We start from the raw sequence: 23,803 nt of genomic DNA on the forward strand, positions 1-23,803 counted from the left end.
AAGACAATTATCATACGGTTTCACTCATATGTGGAACATAAAGAATAGAGCAGAGAACCAGAGGGGAAGGGAGGGAAAACTGAGTGGGAAGAAATCAGAAAGGGAGACAAACCATGAGAGACTCTGGACTCTGGGAAACAAACTGAGGGTTACAGAAGGGAGGGAGCTGGGGAATGGGGTGACCACGTGAGGGGTATTAAGGAGGGCACAGGTTGGGATGAGTACTGGGTGTTACAGGCAACTAATGAATTGTTGAACGCTATAACAAGAACTTACGATGTACTCTATGTTGGCTAACTGAACAGAATGGAAAAAAAAAAAAAAAAGAACAGGGGTTCATCCTCAGCATCTGCCTGTGTCCCAGGTTGGGAAGGGGACACAAGGGTCCTCTTGAGTGCTGAGAAGGGATGGTCTGTGGGTGTTTTTGATACAGGCACTTCAGGGTCCTGAGGATCTTTTAGAATCTGCTTTGACTTCTCCTGGAGTTGGTACTTGAGAGGATTCAAGCGGTGAGACTTTTCTGTGTGCATCTACTGTGCAACATTTTTATTTAAAAAAAAAAAAAAAGAATCAGCCAGAAGCAGAATCAATAGTACATGATGAACCCATGTACTGATCAATCACACAGTTTTAGTGATGGTCAACCCATGGCCACCTTGTTTCATCTATGTCCCCCTCTTCCCTCTACCCTGCTAGATTAAGTTTAAAGCAAATCTTAGACATAATTTTATCTACCTCTAAGAGATAAGGACTCATTTTTTTGTTAAGTATAAACCACAATACCGTTATCACAATGTTTTAAAATTGACATAATTGTAGTAGGTCTTCCTAAAAAAAAAAAAAGAAAAAAATCTATTGGTATATAGCTTGCTTTGTAAGGGTTTTTTTTTTTTTTTTTTCAAATGTCTGGTTTCTGTAACTCGAGATTCACCTGTTCCCTTTGAGGATGATGATGAAGAGGAAGAAGGGGGGTCTCTTTATTCTGATTGTTCGCAGGAACATAGCCATGAGAGTGGGTCCTATTTATAGCCAAAGTCTAGACATGGGACAGAGGAAAGGAAGGGAATGGGAGAGGGCGGGGTGAGGGGGAGGGGGGAGGGGAGAGAATGAAAGGAACGAGAGAACCAGAGTGGAAGACAGCCCCGTGTCCCTGTAGCAATGCCGCCTTTGGGAGCTCCCAGAGGACGAGTGCCAAGCTCAAACCCGGGTTGCCTCCCCAGGTTCTTACCCCATCATCACAACCTTGGTTCAGGTGTCATGCCCAGGCTACAGAGGAGGCCCTGAGGTTCCAGGGTCTGACATGAAATAGGCATTAGTGCCCAATGGAGACCCAGGTCTGCTTGGCTGGAATCTGCTTTCTCCTGGCTCATCTCTGCTTCTAAGTCTGCTGAGGCCACCTGCGGGGCTGGTGGTCAGTTGGCTAAGTGGTGACATGCTCTTACCTGTGTTTCCTGAGGGCTCTGGCCACCCAGCTCCTTTCCCAGGACCCCCTGGACCTCACGAGGACCCAGCAACTCAGGGGGTAATGCCTGGCGCAGCTGGGAGAACCTGGGTCTGTCTACTATGCCCGTTCTGAGTGGTTGTCAAGTACAGTGACTTTTTCCCTTGCCCCGTGTTGTTTTGCACCAGTGCGTGTGAGTGCTCATCAAACACATCCACAAGTGTGCGCATCTGTTCTTGTGCACGGGTGAGGCACATGCTCACACATGAAGAACATTACGAGGAAGGCACATCCTGGCCGGCAGGATTCATGGTCCCTGCTCAAGAGACTCAAACTGAGCCCTGGGGAGGAACCGTCAGGGTAGGGGTGTGCTCCTGGCCTCCCCCACGGCTAAGCTCTCCTCGTGGGCACTTTCATCTTCCTCCTGCTTCTTCATTGGCTTCACCACCCTCCCCCCAGGGGGCACTGAGCGGTTTCCAGAATGCTCTTTGTAGACCACCTCAGCCACTTTTTATGGAGCCCATCACATATGGAAAGCAGATGGTTTTAAGCTAGGTTGCCGCGGTCCTTCTGACCGTGTCAGGGAGGAAGGTGCCCCCTAGCTAAAGACGCCAGGCTGGCATCTTTATTGCCACCCTGACAATTGACATTCTCTCTGCCATCTGGAAAAAGCCAGCAAGCAAGCACCTAGAGTCCCTGGGCCCCATTGGACCCATCAGGCTGGTGTTGACCATCAGGGGTCCAGCTGGGACCCAGTGTTTTAGGTGTGGGTAGAGGCTGGTGTGGGAGTTCAGGGAGATGCCTGTGCATCCGTGCAGGGACCAAGTGACTCCTGTGCTCCCAAGAGGTGAGGCTTAATGCAGATGCCATGATCTGGTCAGAGGGCCGTGCCAGCCTGCGGGGAGCCATAGGTCTCCACCCATAGGGGCCACAGTGCGGTCTCCAGGATCCAACCAGGCTGACACACCTTGGGTCAGCCTTACCCTAGGCCATAGTGCTTTGCCATCTCTGATATTCTTGTTGACCAGATGAGGAGACAGGGCATGGAGATGCTGAGCGACTTGCCCAGGTCATAGCGGGGAAATGAGGGAGCTAGGGCACCGGTCCAGCCCTCTACTCCTGGGGCTCAGCCCCAGCACTCTGGCTTCTGTGCTCAGGGCTGTTGACTCATTCCCGACCCCAATGTGCCTCGTCTTTCATTGCTTCATGTCCCGGGCACAACTGAACAGGGAGGGAGGGACTGAAATTGAGACTCAGGTTACTCAGCAAAATGGAGCATCTGGAGAGGACCCCGATGTCCCGATTCCAGAACTGTGCTCTTGGTGCCGGGGCCTGCTGGGGGCCTAGAAACATCTGAGGTTTGTGCATTTTCCCTCTTGAGAAAGCAAAGGGTTTCTCTTACCTGGAGATGTGTTCTCTCTGTCCCCTTTCCCTGTGGCCTGGGGCTTGCTACAGGCACCCCCAACCCCTGAGTGAGCTGACACTAAAGCAACTCTTTCTGACCTGTTTGCAGAGCCCTGGAGCTCAGCCGTGACAAAGATGAGATCTCCCTGTTGGTGGAGCAGGAATTCTTGAGCCTGACCAAAGAGCACCTCATCTTAGTCACAGAGACCTCTGGGGAGCTGGAGGTACCCGGCACTTCCCCTGAGGGGCCCAGACAGCCGGCTCCCTGCCTTCTTGCACCTCCCCCACTGGCAGACAGCAGTGAGTACCCAGGAGCCACCATCCTTCCCGCCGACTCCCTTCTGGATCCGAAGGTGGCTGTGTCCATGATCAGCAGCCGGCAGGACTGCGATTCTGTCATGTCTACAGTCACGGGCATTCTGCGTGCTGCCAAGGTCAAGAGTGTTAAAGGGACAGAAGATGGGGGCCACATCCTGGGCGCCTCCAACTCAGAAATCAACAAGCTCCTGGCGCAGTTCCCCCTGAGGTCCACAGAGACAGCTAAGGCTCCTGACAACAAGGTGGTGCTGGAGGAGACCAGGGCCATCAAAGACTTCCTGCAGAACAGCATGTTCCGTGGCCCGGGACCCAGGGAACCCACAGGGCTAGGCCCCTTCCTCCTGCTGCCGCCCCCAGCTCCTGCACCCCCTGACAAGCTTCCTGACCTCCCTGCTCAGAAGAAGCAGCTCCCGGTGTTTGCCAAGATCTGCTCCAAGCCTGAGGCTGAGTCCACTGTGGAGGGACATCTCTTAATGGGTGAGTGTGGCTGGGGGCTGGGGGCTGGGCTAGTGAGTGGGCCTGCAGGGAGGAACCTGCCAGAGAGCCCATTAGGGCTGCAGCAGGTGCACGCAGCATCTTTGAACAGAGTTAGACATGGTGGTCTCTCTGATGCACACAGTCCCCAAGTGCAAGCGGTTTTCAGCACCCACAGGCCCCCTCTGCTGGATGCCCATGTATGGGGACACAGCTTGTGGAAGCAAACATAGTGGCCTTGATCCCAACACACTTTGAGAGGAGATAGAGGCACATGTGGTAACTGGCTCATTTTTTGAATCCAGGCATGCAGAATACATTGATGGAGGCATTTACCCCAGCTGAAACTGCAGCATAGGGACTTTAAGATGGATAGGAGGGAAGTGTGATTAGCAGCTGGGGTCATCTGGCTTCCGATGGAGGCACCTGTTCTGACCATGAGGACTGGTCCTCACTCTGGGGCCGGGATGGGGTGGGTGGGGACGTGCAAACTCTCCATGCCATCCAGACTGCCCCGAACTTGTTCCCTGGGACTCCTGAACCCTAGAACAATGTTTTTCCACCTGCTAACTGAGGAGTCCACACCCTTTCCTGAAAGCCCAGCCACCTTCCAAGTTCCCCCCACCCCACCTCCAGGTTCTGCATGTTGCGATCCAGCCACTCAGACTGAATGGTTCCAAGGCAGACTGATGGCAGAGGCATTTGCTTACAGTCAGCAGTCTTTAGGAGAGTTGATCATATGTCAACCAAAAGAAAAATCACCCCCAGGCTGTAAGCATGGATTGATAACTGAGATGCTGTGTTGGGAGGGCCCGAATCCATCTCCTTAAGAGAAGAGGTGCATGTTCTGTGTTCTGGAACATTCTGGGAAGGCCAAGTAGTCAGAGCTGGGGACAGCAAGCTGGACTCTGGGGCCTGAGAAGGCCCTGGGATGCAGAGGGCTTTTTGCGAGTTCTGTGTGTGACAGTTGAGCCCTGCCCAGAGCGTGAGACTTTTCCTACTACCTCCTTCTCCAGGAAGGACACCTGGCTAGCTCTCTGTGGGATGGGGCTGCCGGCTTGGAGGTCGTCCTGTCCCACCCACCCTCCCCACTACGAGTGTGCATATGTGTGTGTGTATCTATGTATAGATGTGTGGGCAAAGGTGTGCCAAAGGACGTTTTATAGATGTAGGTGTGTTAGAGAAAATGTGGGTGTGGGGACATCCGAGTGTGTCTCTGTGTGTGTATCTCTGTGTATCCATCTTGTGTGCATCGTTGTGCACATGTAAGTGAGGCAGAGGAACAACAGGCAAGAATGTGTGTGTGTCTGTCTTCTGTCTGTCTGTGTACACAGACGTTAAAAGAGGGAGCTTTGGAGTTGAGTGAGTGGCAGGCCTGTTCAAGGCAACGGGAGGTGTGTGAGAGACGGCAGGTGTGTGGGTCTCTGGGGAAAAGGCTATTATTAGTGGGTACTGTTATTTCAGCACACTGGCTGGGGGCTAAACTTGGCAACCACAGAAACTCTTGGAAGAGACTCCAGGGACATGTTTTGCTAAAAATGTCATTTTCTTCTAAATTGGCTCAGGCTAGAGCACTCTTTCCTTCGCTGGGATGGTGCTAGGAGGGCAGACCCTGTCCTATCCAGACTTAGCCACAAGACCACTGGCCTGCAGTGGAGGCACGAGCTGGAGGGATCCAATCCATTTCCAACAGGTGACACCGGGCACAGGCCCTCTGATCCAGCTGCACCGGGAACAATCTGAGGTCCTTGCTGGGTGTCCGGCGCTCTTTCCCAGCCAAGCTCCATGGAGACCTGCAAAGCCTTCAGGCTGGGAAAGGAGTGGAAAACACTACTTCAGCCAGACATTGCCTTAAAAACAAACAAACCCACATAAATACGATTTCACCCATAGTTAATTTTGATTGAAGAATGAGTCCCTTTGCTCGAAAGGAAATCTAGGTGAAAAAAAATCACTGCTGTGGAGGGTCCTGGGATGGTCCAGCCAGCATCTCACACCAGGGGACCGCTCTGTCTGTCTGCAGAGGGACCCGGGCCTGGCCCCAACGGCACACACTGTGTGGACATGCACTTGCTGAGTCTCTCTGATGCCTGCCCCTGCCATGCCGTCTCCCTGTACTCCTGGATGGAAGGCCTCCTGGAAGGCCCACTTCCTTCTGGAAACCCTCTGACCCTCTCTGAGAGAAGCCGTCTCAGCCACTCTCTTCTCCCACTGTGTCCCTCTGTCACCTCACAGTTCCCATCTGCCTTGTCCTGGAGCTATTTCTGGGTCTGTCTCTCTCTCTCTCCCTCCTTGTTGTGAGCTCCTGCAGGCCTGAGTCTGGCTCTGACTCATCGGTGTCCTCAGTACTCAGGTCAGGGCCTGGTGCTGACAAACGGGCTGGATCACCCGTGAGCACCAAAGCAGGAGTAGAGTCCACGGTGAGGGGCCGGACCTCAGCTAGGCCACGTGTTCTATAGAAGCTGCGCATCTTCCCTACGGAGCCAGGCGGCGGGGCTGAAGGCAGCTCCGTATCCCAAGCTTGACACTGTGGATGAATAGAGGGAAGGGGGAAACAAAAGAGGCAGAGAAGGAAGAAAAAAGGTAGGAAGGAGAGAAAGCAGAGAAAAGGGGAGGGAGGAGAGAGAGAGAGAGAAGAAAAGGAAGGTAATTGGAAGGATGGAAGTTTGGATGGAAGGAAGAGAGGATGGACGGATGGACAGATCCACGTTTGCACGCATGAGTGGGGAAGGCTGTGATGGGCAGCGGTCCATGAAGGCTTCAGGGAAGAGACTGTGACTGGCTTGGGCTGGAAGGGAGACCCCAGAACGGTTTGAGCCACAGGTGTGTGCTAGGGAGGACCTGTCACTTGGTCCACAAGAAAGTGCTCCCCACGTCCAGCCCGTGGCCAACCAGATCCATTGACTCAGTTTTCCCTCCCCTGCCATAGAATGGAACTCTGGCATCAAGGGGCCGACCAAGGGTCGAGAGAGCCTCTTTCTCAGTCAGTGGCCCCAGAGCCGGAAGGACACCTGCGGTGAAGAGGGGTGCAGTGACCCAGTGGGCTCTGTGACCACGGCCCTACCAGCCAAGAAGCCTGCGTGGCCGGCTGAGAAGAACCTGCTCTATGAGTTTCTTGGGGCCACCAAAAACCCAAGCATGCAGCTAAAGCTTCGCAGCAAAGTGGAGGTGGACGGGCTGGAGTTGAAACGTAAGCTGGCCCTGCGCGGGGAGGGGCTGGAGAGGAAGGGGATTCCAGACACTTTTTTTTTTTTTTTTAAGATTTTATTTATTCATTTGACAGAGAGATCACACGTAGGCAGAGAGGCAGGCAGAGAGAGAGTTCATCCCGCTGAACAGAATGCCCGGTGCGGGGCTCGATCCCAGGACCCTGGGATCATGACCTGAGCCGAAGGCAGAGGCTTTAACCCACTGAGCCACCCCAGCGCACCTTCCAGACACTCTCATAGCCCCATGATGGCTCCGCCACCAAATGGCTGCCTCATCCAAGGGCCAGTCACTGGCTTTCTCTGGGTGTCTGTTTTTAAACTCATAGAATGGGGGAATGACTCTCTCCCATGTCCCTTATCAGTACTACCACTGCTAGAGGAATGCAGGTGAATTTTAGGGTCCCAGGGGGGCCACCAGGGGTCAGTTTGAATACAGCCCTGAGCCCACATACCTCTATGCCCTCAAGTTGTTCAAGCCAAGGAAAAATCCATGCTTCAGATGATTCCTACACTGAGGTTATCCATGTCCCTCCTTTCTCTCCCTACATCTGTCTCCGTCAAACCTCCTTTCCCCCAAAAGATGTTCCTAAGGGGAAGTTGAGGCTCCATCTTTGACTCTAGAAGCCCACAGGACAGATGGGGAGAATCAAGGATTCATATCCTAGAACAACCCAACCAGATCTCATCCATCCAGACTAATCTGGGGTGATACCATGTCAGTTATCTATAACCTGGGTAAGGTCCTCAGTGTGGCCAAGTGTATGTCCTCAGGGGGTGCTACTTTAATAATTTGGTTAGTATGAATTCCAATGGCATAGCAATTGTTGGTATAAAACTGGATTTTTGTAAAGCACTGAGAAGCATTTGGTTTTCTACATGGGTGAACTATGGCCCTAGCAACCTGGTGTATTGTTTTCTCTTGATAAACCACCTCCTTTACTAGCGAATGGTGGAGAGAGAGCTCTAAGCCAGACCATGCTGGGATTCGCACCTCTTCCAAATCGGCCAGGTGTGTGCGAATGACATTTTCCCGTAGTTGGAAAGTCCCCCACACTTTGAGGAACCCTCTTGGAGCTTAAAGACCTGACATCTGAGAACATGAACCCCGGGGTGGCTCTGGTGCTGTGGGTGTGTTGGCCTCCTCCTTCCGCAGTCCCTGAGACACTCTCCTTCTCCTGTGATTCACAGTTAACCCACCTGTGACGGTGGCTGACAAGAGCAACCTCAAGTACACAGGGAATGTTTTCACCCCACGCTTTGCTACCGCCTTGACCTCAGCCACCCTGAACCAGCCACTCTGGCTCAACCTGAACTACCCGCCTCCTCCTGTGTTCACGAATCACTCTACCTTCCCACAGTATCAGGTGAGTATCAGGTGAGTGAGAGGGTCCCTCACCTCTGCTTTGCTAGTGTTAACCTGTGAAGTGCTTGGGCTCCCAGCACGGGATGAGGGCATAGTCCTTGTTTCCTATCCACCTGCTGTGACTTCCTTTAGAGTTGGATGATGTGTGTCCCTAGAGTACTTGGGACAGTCCCAGCTTTGGTCTTTTGTCCCAACATAATTATTCTAATCACCCCCTTTTCACTCCCAAGTGTTCTGGGGTTGATGCCAATCTACATGACCACCTTATTTAAAGGACATCTGAGTAGTCTTAGCTTGTACCAGCTCCCGTGGCCTGGCACGCATTCACGGTCTGGGGCTCCTAGCCTAAAAGGAGTTCGTGACCAGACACAAAGGGACGGTGAAACACAAGGAGCATGGCTTCTGGAAATTTTCCTCAGGGAACTTATTTATGCAGGAAAATGTAGTTTCTTTAATCTGTCTATTAAGTCAATCTCCCTTCAGAGCTGCCGCCCACTGGACAGAAGGAGGAAAAAAAATCAAATCAATGTCCACTCTGGTTTAAACCTTAGTTCAATTCAGCAGCTTCAACAGTCCCTTTAGGTTGTGCTCAGTTTCTCCAGGAAAGGTGCTCAGCATCTAAGATTTCTTGGTCTACTGGCCTCTGCCTCAGCCTCTCCAGAATAGCATGTATGTGTATGTGCAGGATACACCAACTTGTACACTCAGATCCTTGGGGGCTTGCTGCCCTGGGCTGGCCCAGGAAAGCATGGAGAAGGCACACAGAGAAGACAATACACTTGCAAATTATCTCACCCAGTCTCTGTGTCCCTTCCCTCACTCCTTGGATCCCTGTGTCATCTCCTTTACAACAGAGCGGCAAGCCTTGGGCTTAGGTGTCCCCTGTGCAGAAGGCAGATCTTCTCTACCCCACATAGAGCCTCTCTGAGCTGGACCACCAGACTCAGCCCCAGAAGCTTAAACAGAAGCTCACAGAGTTCAGCGAAGTGTCTGTCTTTCTCTCTGATATTTTGTTTTCAAGCCTTTTTGTTTGTTTGTTTGTTTGCTAAAGAGGACAAGTGCCCACCCCCTCCCCCTGCAGGATGGAGAACCTCAAGCTGGGGCTACCATGAAGCGTGATGGAGGGGGAGGCTAGCGTGAGTCCGTCCTGTATCTGTCTCGTCCTTTCTTAGGTCTTGAGAAAACTGCCCTGTTCGTGCCCTCATCTGTCCCCAGACCTCTTCTCCAGTGCTCCCCAGCCTGGCATTTCTGTGTGTGCTCCTTCACTCTTCAGTCCTTTACTTACCTACTCAGCGACCTGTTCTTTTTTATTTATGTTTACTCGTTCATGGAAGTAATTTAAAAGCCTTGGCTCCACCCTAACCACTGGCTGGGCATCGGCCAGGCGAGGGCGTTCCTAGATGACTGCGATGCCCAGAGTCCAGCACAGGTCAGGCACAATTCGCAGACCAGCACTCTGACTTGCCCCTCAACCCGGGAAGAGAAGCAACCGCATCATTTTATACATTGTAAACTGATTCGCTCTAAGTGCACTCGGGGCTCAGCATATAAAGCAGGTGCACGCTGGCTCACGTTATAGAGTGGCTAAGAGCTCCTTGCTATGTCCATTGTCTCTGGCTTGGTTTTTTGGAGGGAGTGAGATTCGAATGTATTATCTGAGCATGAAGGCCCTTTGTTTTCAGAGATGCTGGTGTCTGCAGCTCATGGCTGCCTGTAAGGCTTCCTAGCCTTGGCTGGAGAAACTGAACCTCCCAGGTAGCGAGGGAGAGCAGGGCCATTTACCTTCTCACAGCTTCTCAGGATTTCATAATGCTGTCCAGCTTCAAGACGGCTCATCAAGGGGCCTGACATAATAAAAGGAAGGCAGGTTCTGGAACTGGAAGACTTGGCGTTTCAAGAAATCTGCTGTTTTCAAGCTGGGTGGCTCTGGGCAAGCTCAAGTTAGCTAAATGCTCTGAGCCTTGGTCTCCTCACTTGTGAAATGGGCTCGTAGCAATTAGCAGCAGCGATGGTGGCGGTGGCATGGACTCCGTTGTAAGGTTAATTGAGTCCACGGGTGAGAAAGGGCTTTGAAAAGTCTAAGGTATGATACAGATGTTGGTTTTTATTATTATTCAGCCCTGATTTTCGTAGGAAACAGGGTCAGGGAGCTCCACAGACCTTGAGGAGACAGAGAGGAGAAACAGGGAACGGTCTATCCTCGTCTCTTCTCCTGCGTGGTGTTAGGAATAAAGATGAGGTCCCAAATCCAATTTACTCAGAGCTCCACTGTGGAGCGATGCAGAGCCATGGAAGACTAAGTCCGCAGCACCAAGGAGCTCTGGAGGCTCCTAGGCTGCTTCTTGGCATAAAGGCACTCTGTTCCCAGTTAAGGAGGGAAGGTAGAAAGGGGCCGTGACCTCAAGCAAAGAAGAATGAATGTTTATTTACCCTTGCTTGTGATTTTACAGAATTGCAGAATTGCAATTTGAACAACTAAAAATGTCCTGAAGGTCAGAGAGTGTGCCGCTCATACTGATGCGTGTGGTCCTGACTCCTGCAAACCCATCCAGGATGGAGCAGGGATGGGCGGCTCTTTGTCTTGCATGGGCCCCAGGGTCAGCCCAGCCCAGGTGTGGGGAGGACGGTGGCCCTGGGGAGTTGGCTGTGCACGCAGAGCCCAGGCTGACCAGGAGGGAGATGGGCACGTGGAACCTGGTCTCAGAGCTCGCCGTGCACCAGAACAGCTGCAGGGAACCTGCCTGTCTGTCTGACTATTCAGGTTTAAGCCCTGGCTGGGGGGGGGGGCGGGGGGGCGGGCGCAGAGACCAGGCTGTGGTCATGGTGGTGAGAAGGGTTGCCCCGGGGCCGCAGGGCTTGCAGAGAAGGGGGACTGGTGCTCTGGCTGCAGGTAAAGGGGCTGGTGGCAGTGGGAGCAGTCTGACCACGGCCTGTGTCAGTCACCTGGGAGCAGAGAGCCAGGGCAGTCTCTGAAGGTTGTTTACACTCGGGGACCTGGACGATGGGCCCCATGTCAGCTCATGGGTGCTGAAGAGGTCATCAAGGGCACAGTGTCAGCCATCAACACTTTGATAATTGGCACAAGCTGGCCCAGAATGTGGGCACCATCTTGGGGTTTGGAATCTTCTGGAAAGACATACTGGCCTGAGGGCTGCTTTGAGCTGTGTCTTAGGAGATAACTCTGAATTGTCAGGTAGAGGCAGTCTGAGCCTGGAGGGACTATGATCTGACCCCACCCACTATAGCCAACTCTGTGAGTGTGTGTGTGTGTGTGTATACACATGGGCGCCCAGGGCCGCCCCAGATGAAGTTCTGAATAAAGGTTCTACTTCCCATTCGGCTGAACTGGCTCGACCGTCTCTTCAAGGTGGGGGAGCAGTGAGCGATGCTGAAAATACCGAACATTCACAGAACCCTTGCTACGCGCTGGGCACAGTTCTACGCTGTTGGAGGCACTAACTCATTTATCTTCCTGCCGGTCCTCGTCATAAGGAGCAGACACGGGTGAATGTGTGGGTGTGCAGACACACATCTGCAGAGACCCAGCCTAATATTCCCGAAATGCACAGCGGTGGACACGAGTAGAAGCACCCGCGTCGACGTGCTGAAACAAACATGGAGGCAAACCAGCACACGCACACACGCAGAGGCTCATTGATGCCTCACGTCTTGGGGCAGGACTGCAGTCTGGGGAAAGGCACTTAGAAAAAGGGTATAGATAACAACAGAGATAATTTGGCTACCTTCACAGGCTCTACCTGTTTGAACACGTGTAATTTTATGGACAAGCGAAAAGAGGCTCAGAGACGTGAAGTGACTTTCCCAAGGTTACACAGCCACCAAGGGGGCGGATCTGGGATTCAAGAGACCATCAGATCCCTCTCCCCTTAAACATTCCCCCGAAAGGCTATGAAGCCTGCTCAGCAGGGGCTTCCTGTGTGGTGTGAGCTGTGCCTGCTCAGCCTGGTGAGGGGTCATGGAGGGGTCTGGCTAGCAGTGTGGTGGGTCGGACTCGAGCAAGCTGGCAATCCAGGCATTGTGAGCGGGAAGCTGGGCCAAGTGGCTGCCGCTCTCTGGCGGGGAGCCCTTTGCCCCCACTGCGCTGAGCCTCCCCCTTCTCCCCGCAGGGCCTGTACCCGCAGCGAGCAGCTAGGATGCCCTATCAGCAGACCCTGCCTCCCCAGCTGGGCTGTTACTCCCGACAGGTGAGCACACAACCTCCTCACCTCTGTCCCAGCGCCATGAAGGCCTTCAGGTCAGAAGGACATCTGTTTCGTTGTCTTGGTCCAGCAGGTCACTAGCCAGATTTACTGACCCGCCCTTGGCCCCTGAGAATAGACACGAAGGCCAGCGTGCACTTGGAAACAAGCCTGTGTCCCTAGGTGTTAGATGCTGGTGCTTCCAGGGCCCTCACTGCATCCCAGCCCTTCTCCAAGGGGCTTTATCTGCATGAACTTCACAGCCACCCTGTGGAATAGGTTAGAGATGAAGAAACCGAGGCACAGAGAGATTAAGTAACGTGTGCAAGGTCATAAAGTTAACATACTAGTTAGCTTTTGCTGTGGCGATAGACAGCCCCGATACCCCAGAGACTTTCAACAATAAATACTTATTTTTCCTTCACAGGTCTGTGGGTGGGTTGAGCTGGGCTGGGATTGGGTTCAAGCCCATTTCACGGGTCTCCCTTTGGGGACCAGGCTGAAGACAGAGTAGCTTTTGCTCCTTCCTTGGGTGGGTGACAGGAGAGCCGGAGAGGTGAGCAGCAACACCCACTGCTTCTGGAAGCATCAGCTTGGAGCTAGCACATGGCAGCGTGCACCTGCCTTCTGTTGGCCAAAGAAAACCACATGGTTTTGCCCAGCATCGTTGGGGCCAAGGACTCCTCTCCCTCTGGGTCAGTTTGTTAGTTAAAATAGAAGACATCCAGTTAAATGGTGAATAAAGTTTTGGTATAAGGAAGCCCCCAATATTGTATGGGTCCTTGTTATATGGAAAAAATGATTTGCTGTTTATCTGAAATTCACACCTAACTGGATGTCTTTTTTGTTTGTTTGCTAAATCTGGCACCCCCTACATCCACGGGTAAGCCAGGAGAGGATATCTGCCTGAAAATTACACCAGGACAGAATCGGGGTCTGACCTTGGGCAGCCTAACTTCAGAGTCCATGCTGCCAACGACCATGGCTTGTTGCCTCTTGTACACACATACACAAAAACACAGAATCAGAATAAAGCCGCAGAGACAGACACATACATACAAAGACACAAAGGAAGACGTAGGTCTATGCTTGCCACTAAGCGGCACACATGTGTATTCAGAGACAGTGAAAGTCTTGGGGCAGATATGGGGGTGTGAGGGGAGAGGCTGACACTGCACTGCGTCTCCGGGCAGGTCTTGCCCCTGCTCACACACAGGTGGACAGAAGCCACGCTCAGACTCACACCCCTACGCCTCTTTTCTCCCCTCAGGGAGCAAACTGTACCTCTGACCTGAAGTATGTTGGAATGTTCCAGAGGGTAGAGAAGAGCCCACAGGTACAGGTTACTTTATTAAGTGAGCCGGAGCTTCTTTTCTAATAGTAGGGGCTGTGTGGTGTCAAGAAAAATAGAGACGAGAGACAGCCTGGCTCCCAGGGTCTCCCCAGTTACCCCATTTCACAAACAACAATACGTCCCCCTAGCTCCAGAGGCAGCATGTTGAGACAACCTTACATTTGTGCGTGTATCTGAAAAAAGTAATATAAGAACATGGTACAAAATTAAAAAATGAAAATTCTCAGAGGCAGCTGCTGTTGCTGGTTCCTTGACCAGCAGGAACAGGTCCTGTTGCTGTTGCGGGACCCTTCCAGGGACATCCGTTTATACCAACCTTTTGTACAGATGTGGCTTTCTGGGCACACTATTCTGTCATTGCTTTTGCCAGCAAAGTATATCCCGGACATGGTTCCGGAGGGGCATTTTTTATGGTGTCTACCAGTTACACGGAGTTAAGGACACATCCCTCCAGAAGCCTTGTGCGAGCTCCAGGACCTGCTTCTCTTTCCTGTCAATCCCCTCCCAGACCCAGAACTCCGCCAGCCGCCCCCATTTTCTGCCATTTCTGTGTCTGTCCTGGGAGGTACCTTCCTGGGTTCTCTCTGTGAGGTCTTGGTTCTTTTGGACCTTTAGCTCATCATCTTGGGGTTTGGGGGCCCACATCCAGCATCATCAGGTCCTACCTGTCCCCCGGGGGAGACATGAGAAGGGCCCAGAGGGAGGGACTTGGGCTTCTGAAGGGAACAGGTGTTGAGGTGCGGTTCAGAGCACGGGTACCAGTCTCACATCTTGGGGGTTCCGACCGCAACTCAGACACTTGGAGCACGCACTATGCAAGGTCAACTTCTCTGAACCTTATTTCTTCATCTCTAGAGTGGAAAGACCTGTGGTCCTGCCTCACAAGCTATTTGGAGTTTAAATGAGAGCATCCATAGGAAGGGATGGGTCTGCCCCGAGCCTTTGTGTTTTTTTGTTTTTGTTTTTGTTTTTTAATTAGATAAGAACATGCAGGGTGAGAGAAGGCTGTCAGTGTGCTGAATCCCTCAGAAGCTTGGACCCCAGACTCTGGCTTTTAAAGAGGAATCCCAGAACTTTCCCCAGTTTTGTTGGAAACTCCCTTCAGCATCCAGGAGGATGGATGTCAGCTCCATACACGAGAGGGTTTTCTGACATTTGGAGCTGTCAGTAGTAGAATACAGTGCCTGAGATGTAATGAGCTCTCCATCATTTAGGGTATGCCCTTTCTCCTAGATTCACACTGTACAATACTGCAACCACTAGCTACATGTGGCTATTTACATTTGAATCGAGTAAAATGTATAATTCAGTTCCTCTGGTTCACAGTAGCCACAGCTCAAGTGGTCAGCCAGTAGACTTGTGGGCCTGGCGGCTGCTGTACCAGGCCGGGCAGACGGAATATTCCTATCACCTGGCACAGGCATTTCCACTGAGCTGGGCTGTCTTGGACTTGGAGTCTGTTGAGATCCTGAGGTAGAAGCCAGGGGTATAGAAATCTCAACAGCCTTTTTTTTTTTTTTTTTTTTTTAAGATAGTAAAAGACTTAAAAATGTTATGCACCAGTTTGCACTTTGTTATGCACCAGTCTCTGCTTTTATCAACCGACTCAATCTCCATAGAGTGAAGGGAATGTTTGCCCATTCTATAGATGATGAAACTGAGGCCCAGACAAATTAAGCATCTTGCCATTCAGATAGGAATCTGAGTCTTGGGCTTTTGCCATCCCAACGGGGTGCCTTATAGACACTACAGTGACTAAGGGGCACAGGGGCTGAGGCGGGGGGGTGCCAGGATTGGGGTTGGGGTTAGAGCCAGGAACTGGAGGTTTGGAAGCAGTGGGCTCTGCGGGCCCCAGCCCCTCTCTCGTCTCTGACCTGCAGGTGACACCATACAATCCACAGCAGATGGGACAGCAGATTTTCCGCTCTTCCTACACTCCCCTGCTGAGCTACATTCCCTTCGTCCAGCCCAACTATCCGTACCCCCAGCGGACACCTCCGAAGCTGTCCACCAATCCCCGAGACCCTTCCCCCATGGCAGGAGATGGGCCGCAATACCTCGTCCCCCAGGCATACGGGTGAGTCCTCAGCTCACACTGTAAGTCCACCCTGGGCCCCGACGTCTGCCGGGGAGGGCAGGGGAGAGGAGCATGCCGGGTGGGCCTCACGGGTGCGTTCTCTGTGAGTATGTTCTGTGGCTGAGGGGAGGGAGGAGACCTGTGCTGGTCAGAGGCTCTGTGGGTCCTGGAGAGACCTGGTATGGAGGTGAGGCTGGCCCAGGATTTGCTGGGCCCCTGGTGTAGGCCCACGATGGGGCCGGGGCCCCACAGACTGGCTGCAGAAACGTAGGCACACTAGTTGGCCGTGGACAGCAGGTACACTCTCTAGCAGGTGGCGGGTGACGGAGCATGACCCATCTGCCTTTGCCCGTTTGATTGGTTTACAACAGGACACGGCTGAGTAGTCTTCTTAAAGCTCTCTCCCCCGGCCCCCCTTACTGCACCCTGAGCTCCTTCCCAAGCTAATCTCTCCAATATCCCATTGACTTTGTAACAGGCCCTGCGGAAGGGGCTTCCCGGGCTTATCACGGCTGCTCATGCTTTCCCACCAAAGGACCCCAAACAGCAGAGGACAGGGACTTCGCAGCAAGCAGCCAACACACACTCAGCATTTTAGCTGAAAATTCCACACAAATTTTACATGCTGGTCAGCCATAAATTAATGTTCCTTGTCTCGATAGAAGGGCACACAGTCGCTCATTCCCACCCACCCAATCTTCAACTCGTATTCAGGCTCCGAGAGGCAGGCCGCGTCCCTCCTGAAGACCTGAGCCTCACACACCCTGGGGAAGCTGTGCCCCAGTTTGAGGAACTGCGCTGATAGGGTGAGGGACAAATCCCCCAGCCTGACGTGGATTCCCTTCCTGTCCTCCTCCCCGTCACAGACCCTCCGTGTGACGTCACCTAGGTCTCCCCAAATTCTCATCTTCTCAGTGTTTCCCCTGAATGCCTTGTAAGAGGATTACATGTTAGAAAAAGGTTTCTAGAGTCGGATCTGTTTGGGCAAAGCTGTGAGAAACAAAGATAAACAGGTTTCTTAACCATTGGCATTCTCAAGACTCTCGAATTTCTCAAGGTTCATAGAAGACGTTCACGGGGGTGGTCGATAGCGTTATTTGAACATGAAATCTATGACTCCTTTGCTTTCCTTTTTTTTCTTTTTTCCTTTTCTTCCCTCCCCCTCCTTCCTTCTTTCTTTTCTCCTTCCCCCTCTTTTCTTCCCTTTTCCTGTGCAGGTTATCAGGGTGCATTTCCTCCAACCCTCCCGGAAAGCTCTGTGTTAGTTCATGTAGTTAATATGAATGTAGCCTGAGGGCATCCACAGATGCTTAGGACACGGTCCTTCCCTTCAGAGACTGAGAGGGGATGAGACGTGGGCACAACCTTGTTCTGGGAGAAAGAATAGAGACGAGAGACAGCCTGGCTCCCAGGATCTCCCCTAGTCACCCCATCCCACAAACAGCAATACGTCCCCGTCTCCCTAGCTCCAGAGCGAGCATGGTCCAAGGACAGAGGGAGCACTCCTGCTGGCTGGTGTGCAGGGGCTTTGCATGGTGGGGAGGTTTCAGGGAGCAGCTGCTGGTGGAGGGTCCATCCCTCAGATGGGAAAGTGTGCAGCACGCTTAAGGCCTGGGGAACAAAGGCGTCTGCTTGAAGTATTCGATTTATCCCCAAAAAAGGTGGAAAATAGGATTAGAAAGGGAGATTGGGCTTGGATATTAAAGACAGACTGGTAGGCCTGGGATCCCATGCAGATGGGTGCAGTCTGGAGTGCATGGATGGGCTGGAAGGGAGGAAATGGGAGGCAAGACAGGGTCTACAGCAGAGGTTCTCGCCTCCCTTGGGGGGTGCGACTATACAAGACAGCAGTGGAATCAAGACCTGTCCCCAACAAGTCCCATTCCACACCATGACACCGGGCCCGAGGGAGGCGAGACTGCAGAAGCCAGAACTGGTTGTGCCGGGGAGGGGGTGTGGCCGCAAGTCTCATCAGTCAGTAAGTACGAAGCACTGTTGGGGAGCTGAAGAGCGGAGGGTCCACACCTGTGTCTGGCTGCCTGCAGAGGGGCAGGGAGAGGAAAAACGTGGCAAGGGGCTGAGAAAGGAGCTGTCTGGGGAGTGGGAGAGAGCCTGGGGTCTGCCGGAGACCAAGTGGGCACAGGAGGTCAGTGACATATGGGAGAAGTGGTCAGCAGGGTGGGCTAGTGGCCCAAGAGGTTGAGAAGGTCAGGAAATCAGAAAAGTGAGGCAAGGGGGGGTTTTAGGTCCATGTCCCCCCAAAGGATGATTTGTTCTAGGCAGCTTTTCCTGGAGGGAAGGAACAAGGCAAAGAACTTCCTTCTCTCATTCCAGGGAAAGAAATACACAGTAAGGAAATACACAAACCACACACATGTCAGGTGTGGGGGGTAAGGGAGTGAGAATGAAGGGATGTCTCCTGAGCTGAGCTATGAATGAAATGAGACGACAGATTTGGGTGAGGAGCACTCTCGGCAGTGTCCCCAAGGTGTGGAATGTAGCCAGAGCACGGTGAGTAGGAGAGGGAGTGGGTGGAATTGAAATCAGAGAGGAAGCAGGGCCAAACTAGATAGGACCTGGTGGGCATGGTGAGGAGTTTTCTTTTAAGCACAGTGGGGAGCTATTATAGATTTTACACTGCTGAGGACATGTTCTAATTCTCCGTCTAAAGAAGGTGACGTTGGCCGATGTACAGAGCCTGGACCACAGGGCAAGAGCTGATGCAGGGACGCAGGATAGGAGCCCTGACAGCTATGGGATAAAGAGGTGCTGGTGGGGGCCCCCCGGGGGGTACAGTCAGCTGAGTATCCAACTCTTGGTTTCAGCTCAGGCCTCAGGTCCTGATCTCAGGGTGGTGGGATTGAGCCCTGTGTTGAGTTTTGCATTAGGCTCCCTGTTTGGTGCAGAGTCTGCTTGTCCCTCTCCCTCCCCCTTTGCCCCTCTCTTTCTGCTCCTCCCCCTACTTCTCCCTACAATAAACAAGTAAATAAATCTTAAAGAGGTGCTGGCGGTGTAGACGAGGGCAGAGACTGTGGGAAGGAGATAAGTGAAAAAATCTGGAGTATTTATTTTCTTGGACAAATTGATAGGACTTGATGGCGGGAAAGAGAGAAAAGTCAAGCATGATTCTTCAGTGTTTTATTTGAACAAGTGGAAATGCCAAAATGCTAAGGTCAAGGGCACCTAGGGACTCAGTTGGTTAAGAGTCTGCCTTCAGCTCAAGTCATGACCCTGGAGTCCAGGGTTTGAGGCCCGAGTCGGGCTCCCTGCTTGGTACAGAGTCTGCTTCCCCCTCTGCCTCTAATCCTGCTTGTGCTCGCTCCTGCTCACTCTCTCAAATAAATAAATAAAATCTTTAAAATAAAAAAATAAAATACTAAGGTCAAGATGACTAGCGAAGGGTCTGTTGATGGGGTTTGGTTTTGGATATGCGAAGTTGGAGATGCCCATTAAACATATGAGTGGGGTTGCGCTAGGCAGGTGGATATGTGAGTCTGGGGCTCAGAGGAGAGGCTGGGGCTGGCAATGTACATTTGGGAGTCATTAGCATATAGATGATATTTAAAGGCATGGGATGGAATGAGATGGCCCAGGGAGCATGTGTGCATGGAGAACAGATGAGGACCAAAGACTGAGCCCTGGGGTTCCTACATGTAGGGAGCTTGGGGAAATGTGGGGGACCCAGCAGAGGATCCAAGAGGGAGTGTTAGTGAGGTGAGAGAAGAAATAGGCGACTGTGGGGAGGGATCACAGAGTGATGTGGGCACCGCTGGCTGGGACCCAGTGAGTATGGAGTATGGCAGTGGTGTCCAGGGTTCCCAGTTCTGTGGGTGGAAGAGGTCTAGCAGAAGCTGCACTGGGCAGGAAGCATGCAAGGGCACTGAGGGTGAGTGTAGCCTTGGAGACAAGAAGGGTCAGGAGCAAAGAACAAACCAAGAAACTAAACTAAATGAAGAGAGAGAGGAAGGAGCCTGTGGCTGTCAGGGAAGGGGGTCCCAAGCCCTCCCCTCCCTCTGTCAAATCAATTGTGTACATTCATGGGGCAGGATAATCATGCAGTTTATCTTCCAAACAATGACAAGTTTGAGAGTGGAAAGGAGCACAAATAATAATCACCCCATAAATGCCAATGTAGAAACTGTTGCTGGCAAACCAGGACAGTTTGCCATGCTGAAGTGAGTTCCAGATTTTCCTCTTCCTCCAGGAAGCATTCCTTGATAACTCTAGTCCATGGAGTTGCCTCTCCTCCTGGCCTTCTAGTGGACATCCTGTCTAGACCATGCCCTTGGCAGGTGAACCCATCAGGAATTCCCAACCTGAATGGCCTAGATGCGTGGGGCATGGCAATCAGATATGAGGTGTGTCCTGAGTTTTGGTAATAATTATCAAAAATTATTAAATGCTGAAGTATGGGTTCCGGTTTTTATTTTGTAAATCAGACCCGAATCCAGGGTATTCCTGTATTAACATGACTTTCAATCAGTTCTTTTCCAATATGAGTTCCAGAAGAGAAAAGAGATGGGATTATAGCCAGGATACTTGTTTACAAGGCACCTGCCTTGTGCCACATCCTGAGCTGGGCCCTGGTCATAAAGCGGCAAACAGTCCAGATAATGTCCCTGCTCTCCTGGAATTTATTTAATGAGAAGGGAATCAAACCAACCCAAAGCCTAGCTTTCCCATGCTACTTACAGTGAGCGACAGATACCATACCGGCTGAGGCATTCCAAATTAATGCGGTGGTTTCCCTCCCCCACCCCCTCCCGTTTTTGTTTCAATAATTCATGGGAGGGTGTGGTGAATGTGAAATCTTCTGTAATATGCATCTGCCCAGCTGAAAAGGGGCTGAGAATCCCTGGATTAGACGAAATCTAGCCATTTGCCCTGTTGCGATTTGTACTGAGCTCTGTTCCCATTCATTCAAAACATCCTAGCAGATGGGTGAAGAAATTGCTGTAGGATCCCAGAAGTGTGAGTAAATGATTCCATCTGGAGAGGTCAGGGAAGAGGTCACAGAGGAGATGGCTTTTGAACTCTCTTTTGAAGTATGAACAGCAGTGGTGTTAGGGGTAAAAAGCAGAAGTGTGCACGTTTCTATGCTTAGAAGATGAGGCTCAAATGCTCTCAGCTTTTTGTTCCTTGAGGATCTAAGCAAAGTTCCAGTTATGCAGTGATGTCTCAATGCTTATTACTTGCACTGGTATTTATTTATTTATTTATTTATTTATTTAAGATCTTATTTATTTACTTGACAGAGAGAGATCAAAAGTAGGCAGAGAGGCAGGCAGAGAGAGAGAGAGGAGAGGCAGGCAGAGAGAGAGAGAGGAGAAAGCAGACTCCCTGCGGAGCAGAGAGCCCAATGTGGGACTCGATCTCAGGACCCTGAGATCATGACCTGAGCCAAAGGCAGCGGCTTAACCCACTGAGCCACCCAGGCACCCTGCACTGGTATTTAAATGGGGAACCTGACTTAGCTGATAAGGGGAGAGGGAGCCCTGGAATTGTCTAGACTCTGGGATCTCACACTGTCACACTGGGACATGGCCCTGAGTTCTGTGATGTTGTGAAATTCCTGAAGGGCATACCTGGTCTTCCTGGGCAGGTAGAATGGCTTTAGGCCCATAAGTAAGGGGCTCAGATCCAGAGAGGCTCCCTGCTGTGTGGTCCTGGAGATGGAGAGAACACTAGGCCTGTAGAGGCAGTCCCTACAGGCTGCCAAGGGCTCCTTTTCCTAAGGAAGTGACAGAAGAAGCTCTTTATTGTCCTCCAATTGTATCATTTTAATATTTTATTTTTCCAGAACCAAATCTTTTTTTTTATTATGCTAAAGCATTTAGCCTCCATGCCTGTCATGCTCTTTTTAGTTTGTGACAGCCACAAAATTAACATAGTACTTTCCCTAATATCTTTGCTAACATCAGGAGTTCCATCACAACGTCTGTGTTCTTTCTCTTCCAGGTTTGGCTCGACGGCTGGCGGGCCCGTGATGAACAGCCCATATTTTTCCTCCAGTGGGAATGGCATAAATTTTTAGATGATCTTCTCTCCTCCCTCCTCCTACCTTAGCCCTTGGGTGAGGGCTAAGTGCTCTGGAACTCTGGATTCTGTAATAACGTGGCCTGAGGTTTGGAAAGCCAAGGTTCCAACCAGGTCACAGACAGAAAACAGCAAGACCAGACTCAACTATTGACCAACTCTCTATCACACACAGGCCCTCTCACATACACCACATGCTGCACACCTCACACGCACCTCCCTCATAGACATACTCACCTGCTCAACCAAATATGCACCTGTAGTTAGCTGACATGAGTGACGTTTGTTTTTGTTGTTGTTGGTAAAGTAGAAGTAAGACACTTAATTTTAGAAAGTTTGTATTTTATGATAAAAGTGTGAGCTGCTTGAAATGGAGTGTGCCTGCTTATTTTTGTCATGCTCTGTGTCATCTTCACTGCTCATTTCCCCCATGCATGAGACACAACATTGTATCTCATGTTGACGGGAGACAACAGGCTGGAGTCCTCAAGCACTGCTGCATAAATACGGGACCCTAGAGGTCATAAATGTAAGGGCTAACCTCTTTTTTGTGACCTGCTCACTTCTCAGCATTCCAGTTCCTATATCACAGGAGTGGACATAAAAGGAAAGCACCCTCCTTAGGAGGCTGCTTTATAGGGAAAAAATCTCTCTTGGACACAAGTTGGGAAAATGTGACCTGGGAATCAATTCCAAAAACAATCTGGAATGGGGTAGACTATATCCAAAGATTGTATATCAATGCCAAGCTCCAGGCCATTCTCAAAACTGTGAGTGAGAGCACTGCCCTTGGATCTATCTCAACCAACTTTTATCAGTGACTTGAATAAGGCTGTTGAAAGCATCCTGACCACATGTGTGGAGGACACAAATCTTGGGGGAAGAGATGGCCTCAACTGGTAATAGCATGTGGTACGCTCTCTTACACCCATGGCAGGCATCACTAAGCTGCAGTTTCCTGAGCCTGTACAAAGCCATAGAATTGTTCTCTCCATGGTGGTCCAGACAGCCCCATGTGTCAGCCTTTGACAGATTCTAACAAGATGAAACTAAACAGCAAGTTAATGTAAGACCTACTCTTGGATCAAAAAAATAAGTTATACACATAAAAGATGGACCAACAGTATCAGTTCTAAGTTGCTCTATTACCAATCCTATTAGTTATCTGAAAGCTCAACCCCACCCTGACTAGTCCAGTCCTGATACCAATGACAGCCTGGAGTCTAGAAATCACTGACGTCTCAGGACCTTTAGTCCTGGGCCCACAGGAGCATTTCTCCTGCCCTCACAGTATGACACCATTGGCCTCACTGACCTTTCCTTCTGGGAACCTGGAAATCAATTTCTCCTCTAAATTCTCTTAGGACTTAGGCCCTCTCTCTTTCTCTGTGGTCTGAGTCAGGGATTCTCCCCCAAGTTCTTAAGCCCCTGCGCCCAAGGCTATACCCAATTTCTAGTATATTTTATTTATTTTTGATTTCCTTGGTCAAGAGTCTAGATTCTCCATGGTCTCTGAGAGAGACACTAATCACCTAGGAATTCTGACAAATTCAAGAGCCCTTTTCTTTCCTGAAAGTCTTCCTCATATTGTCTCTCCAGGTGTTAACCACAGGCTGGACCACAGTTTACTACCCTCTCTTGATCTCAGACTGTTTGGAGGCAGGAGGGAGTAAAAGAAAAAGCATTGACTTGCCCTTAGCCAGACCTGGGTTCTAAGCCACTTTCTAATGTTGACCTTGAGCAGAGAACTCAATCTCGCTAAGCCTCAGCTTTATTAATGACAATGTTAATAGTTGTGGGGATTAAAAGATAATGTAGACTTAATATAGATTTAATGTGTACTTAATTCAGACTTGTGGTTTTACAATGGTGAAGATGTTTCTGTCCCTTTTCTCTTGAAATTGCCCCCCAAATAGGAAAGAGAGCAA

At 51.1% G+C, this 23,803-nt stretch overlaps 1 protein-coding gene across 2 annotated transcripts in view; it reads left to right on the plus strand.

Moving 5' to 3' along the window:
- LOC309842132 (uncharacterized protein C1orf94) overlaps nucleotides 1-22,246 on the plus strand; it is a 39,202-nt gene extending 16,956 nt beyond the window's left edge. The window contains exons 2-8 of one of the 2 annotated variants that reach the window (XM_082686072.1): nucleotides 2,955-3,640; nucleotides 6,567-6,827; nucleotides 8,035-8,210; nucleotides 12,337-12,414; nucleotides 13,679-13,744; nucleotides 15,643-15,839; nucleotides 21,798-22,246. In XM_082686072.1, coding sequence (XP_082542198.1) covers nucleotides 2,955-3,640; nucleotides 6,567-6,827; nucleotides 8,035-8,210; nucleotides 12,337-12,414; nucleotides 13,679-13,744; nucleotides 15,643-15,839; nucleotides 21,798-21,873 — 1,540 coding nt within the window. In that variant the 3' untranslated portion in view covers nucleotides 21,874-22,246. The remainder of the gene's footprint in view (nucleotides 1-2,954; nucleotides 3,641-6,566; nucleotides 6,828-8,034; nucleotides 8,211-12,336; nucleotides 12,415-13,678; nucleotides 13,745-15,642; nucleotides 15,840-21,797) is intronic. The other variant, XM_082686073.1, reaches the window with a different exon arrangement.
- The last annotated feature ends 1,557 nt before the right edge of the window (nucleotides 22,247-23,803 follow it).

Source organism: Mustela nivalis, assembly GCF_964662115.1.
Source record: "Mustela nivalis genome assembly, chromosome: 10".
Lineage (NCBI taxonomy): Eukaryota > Metazoa > Chordata > Mammalia > Carnivora > Mustelidae > Mustela > Mustela nivalis.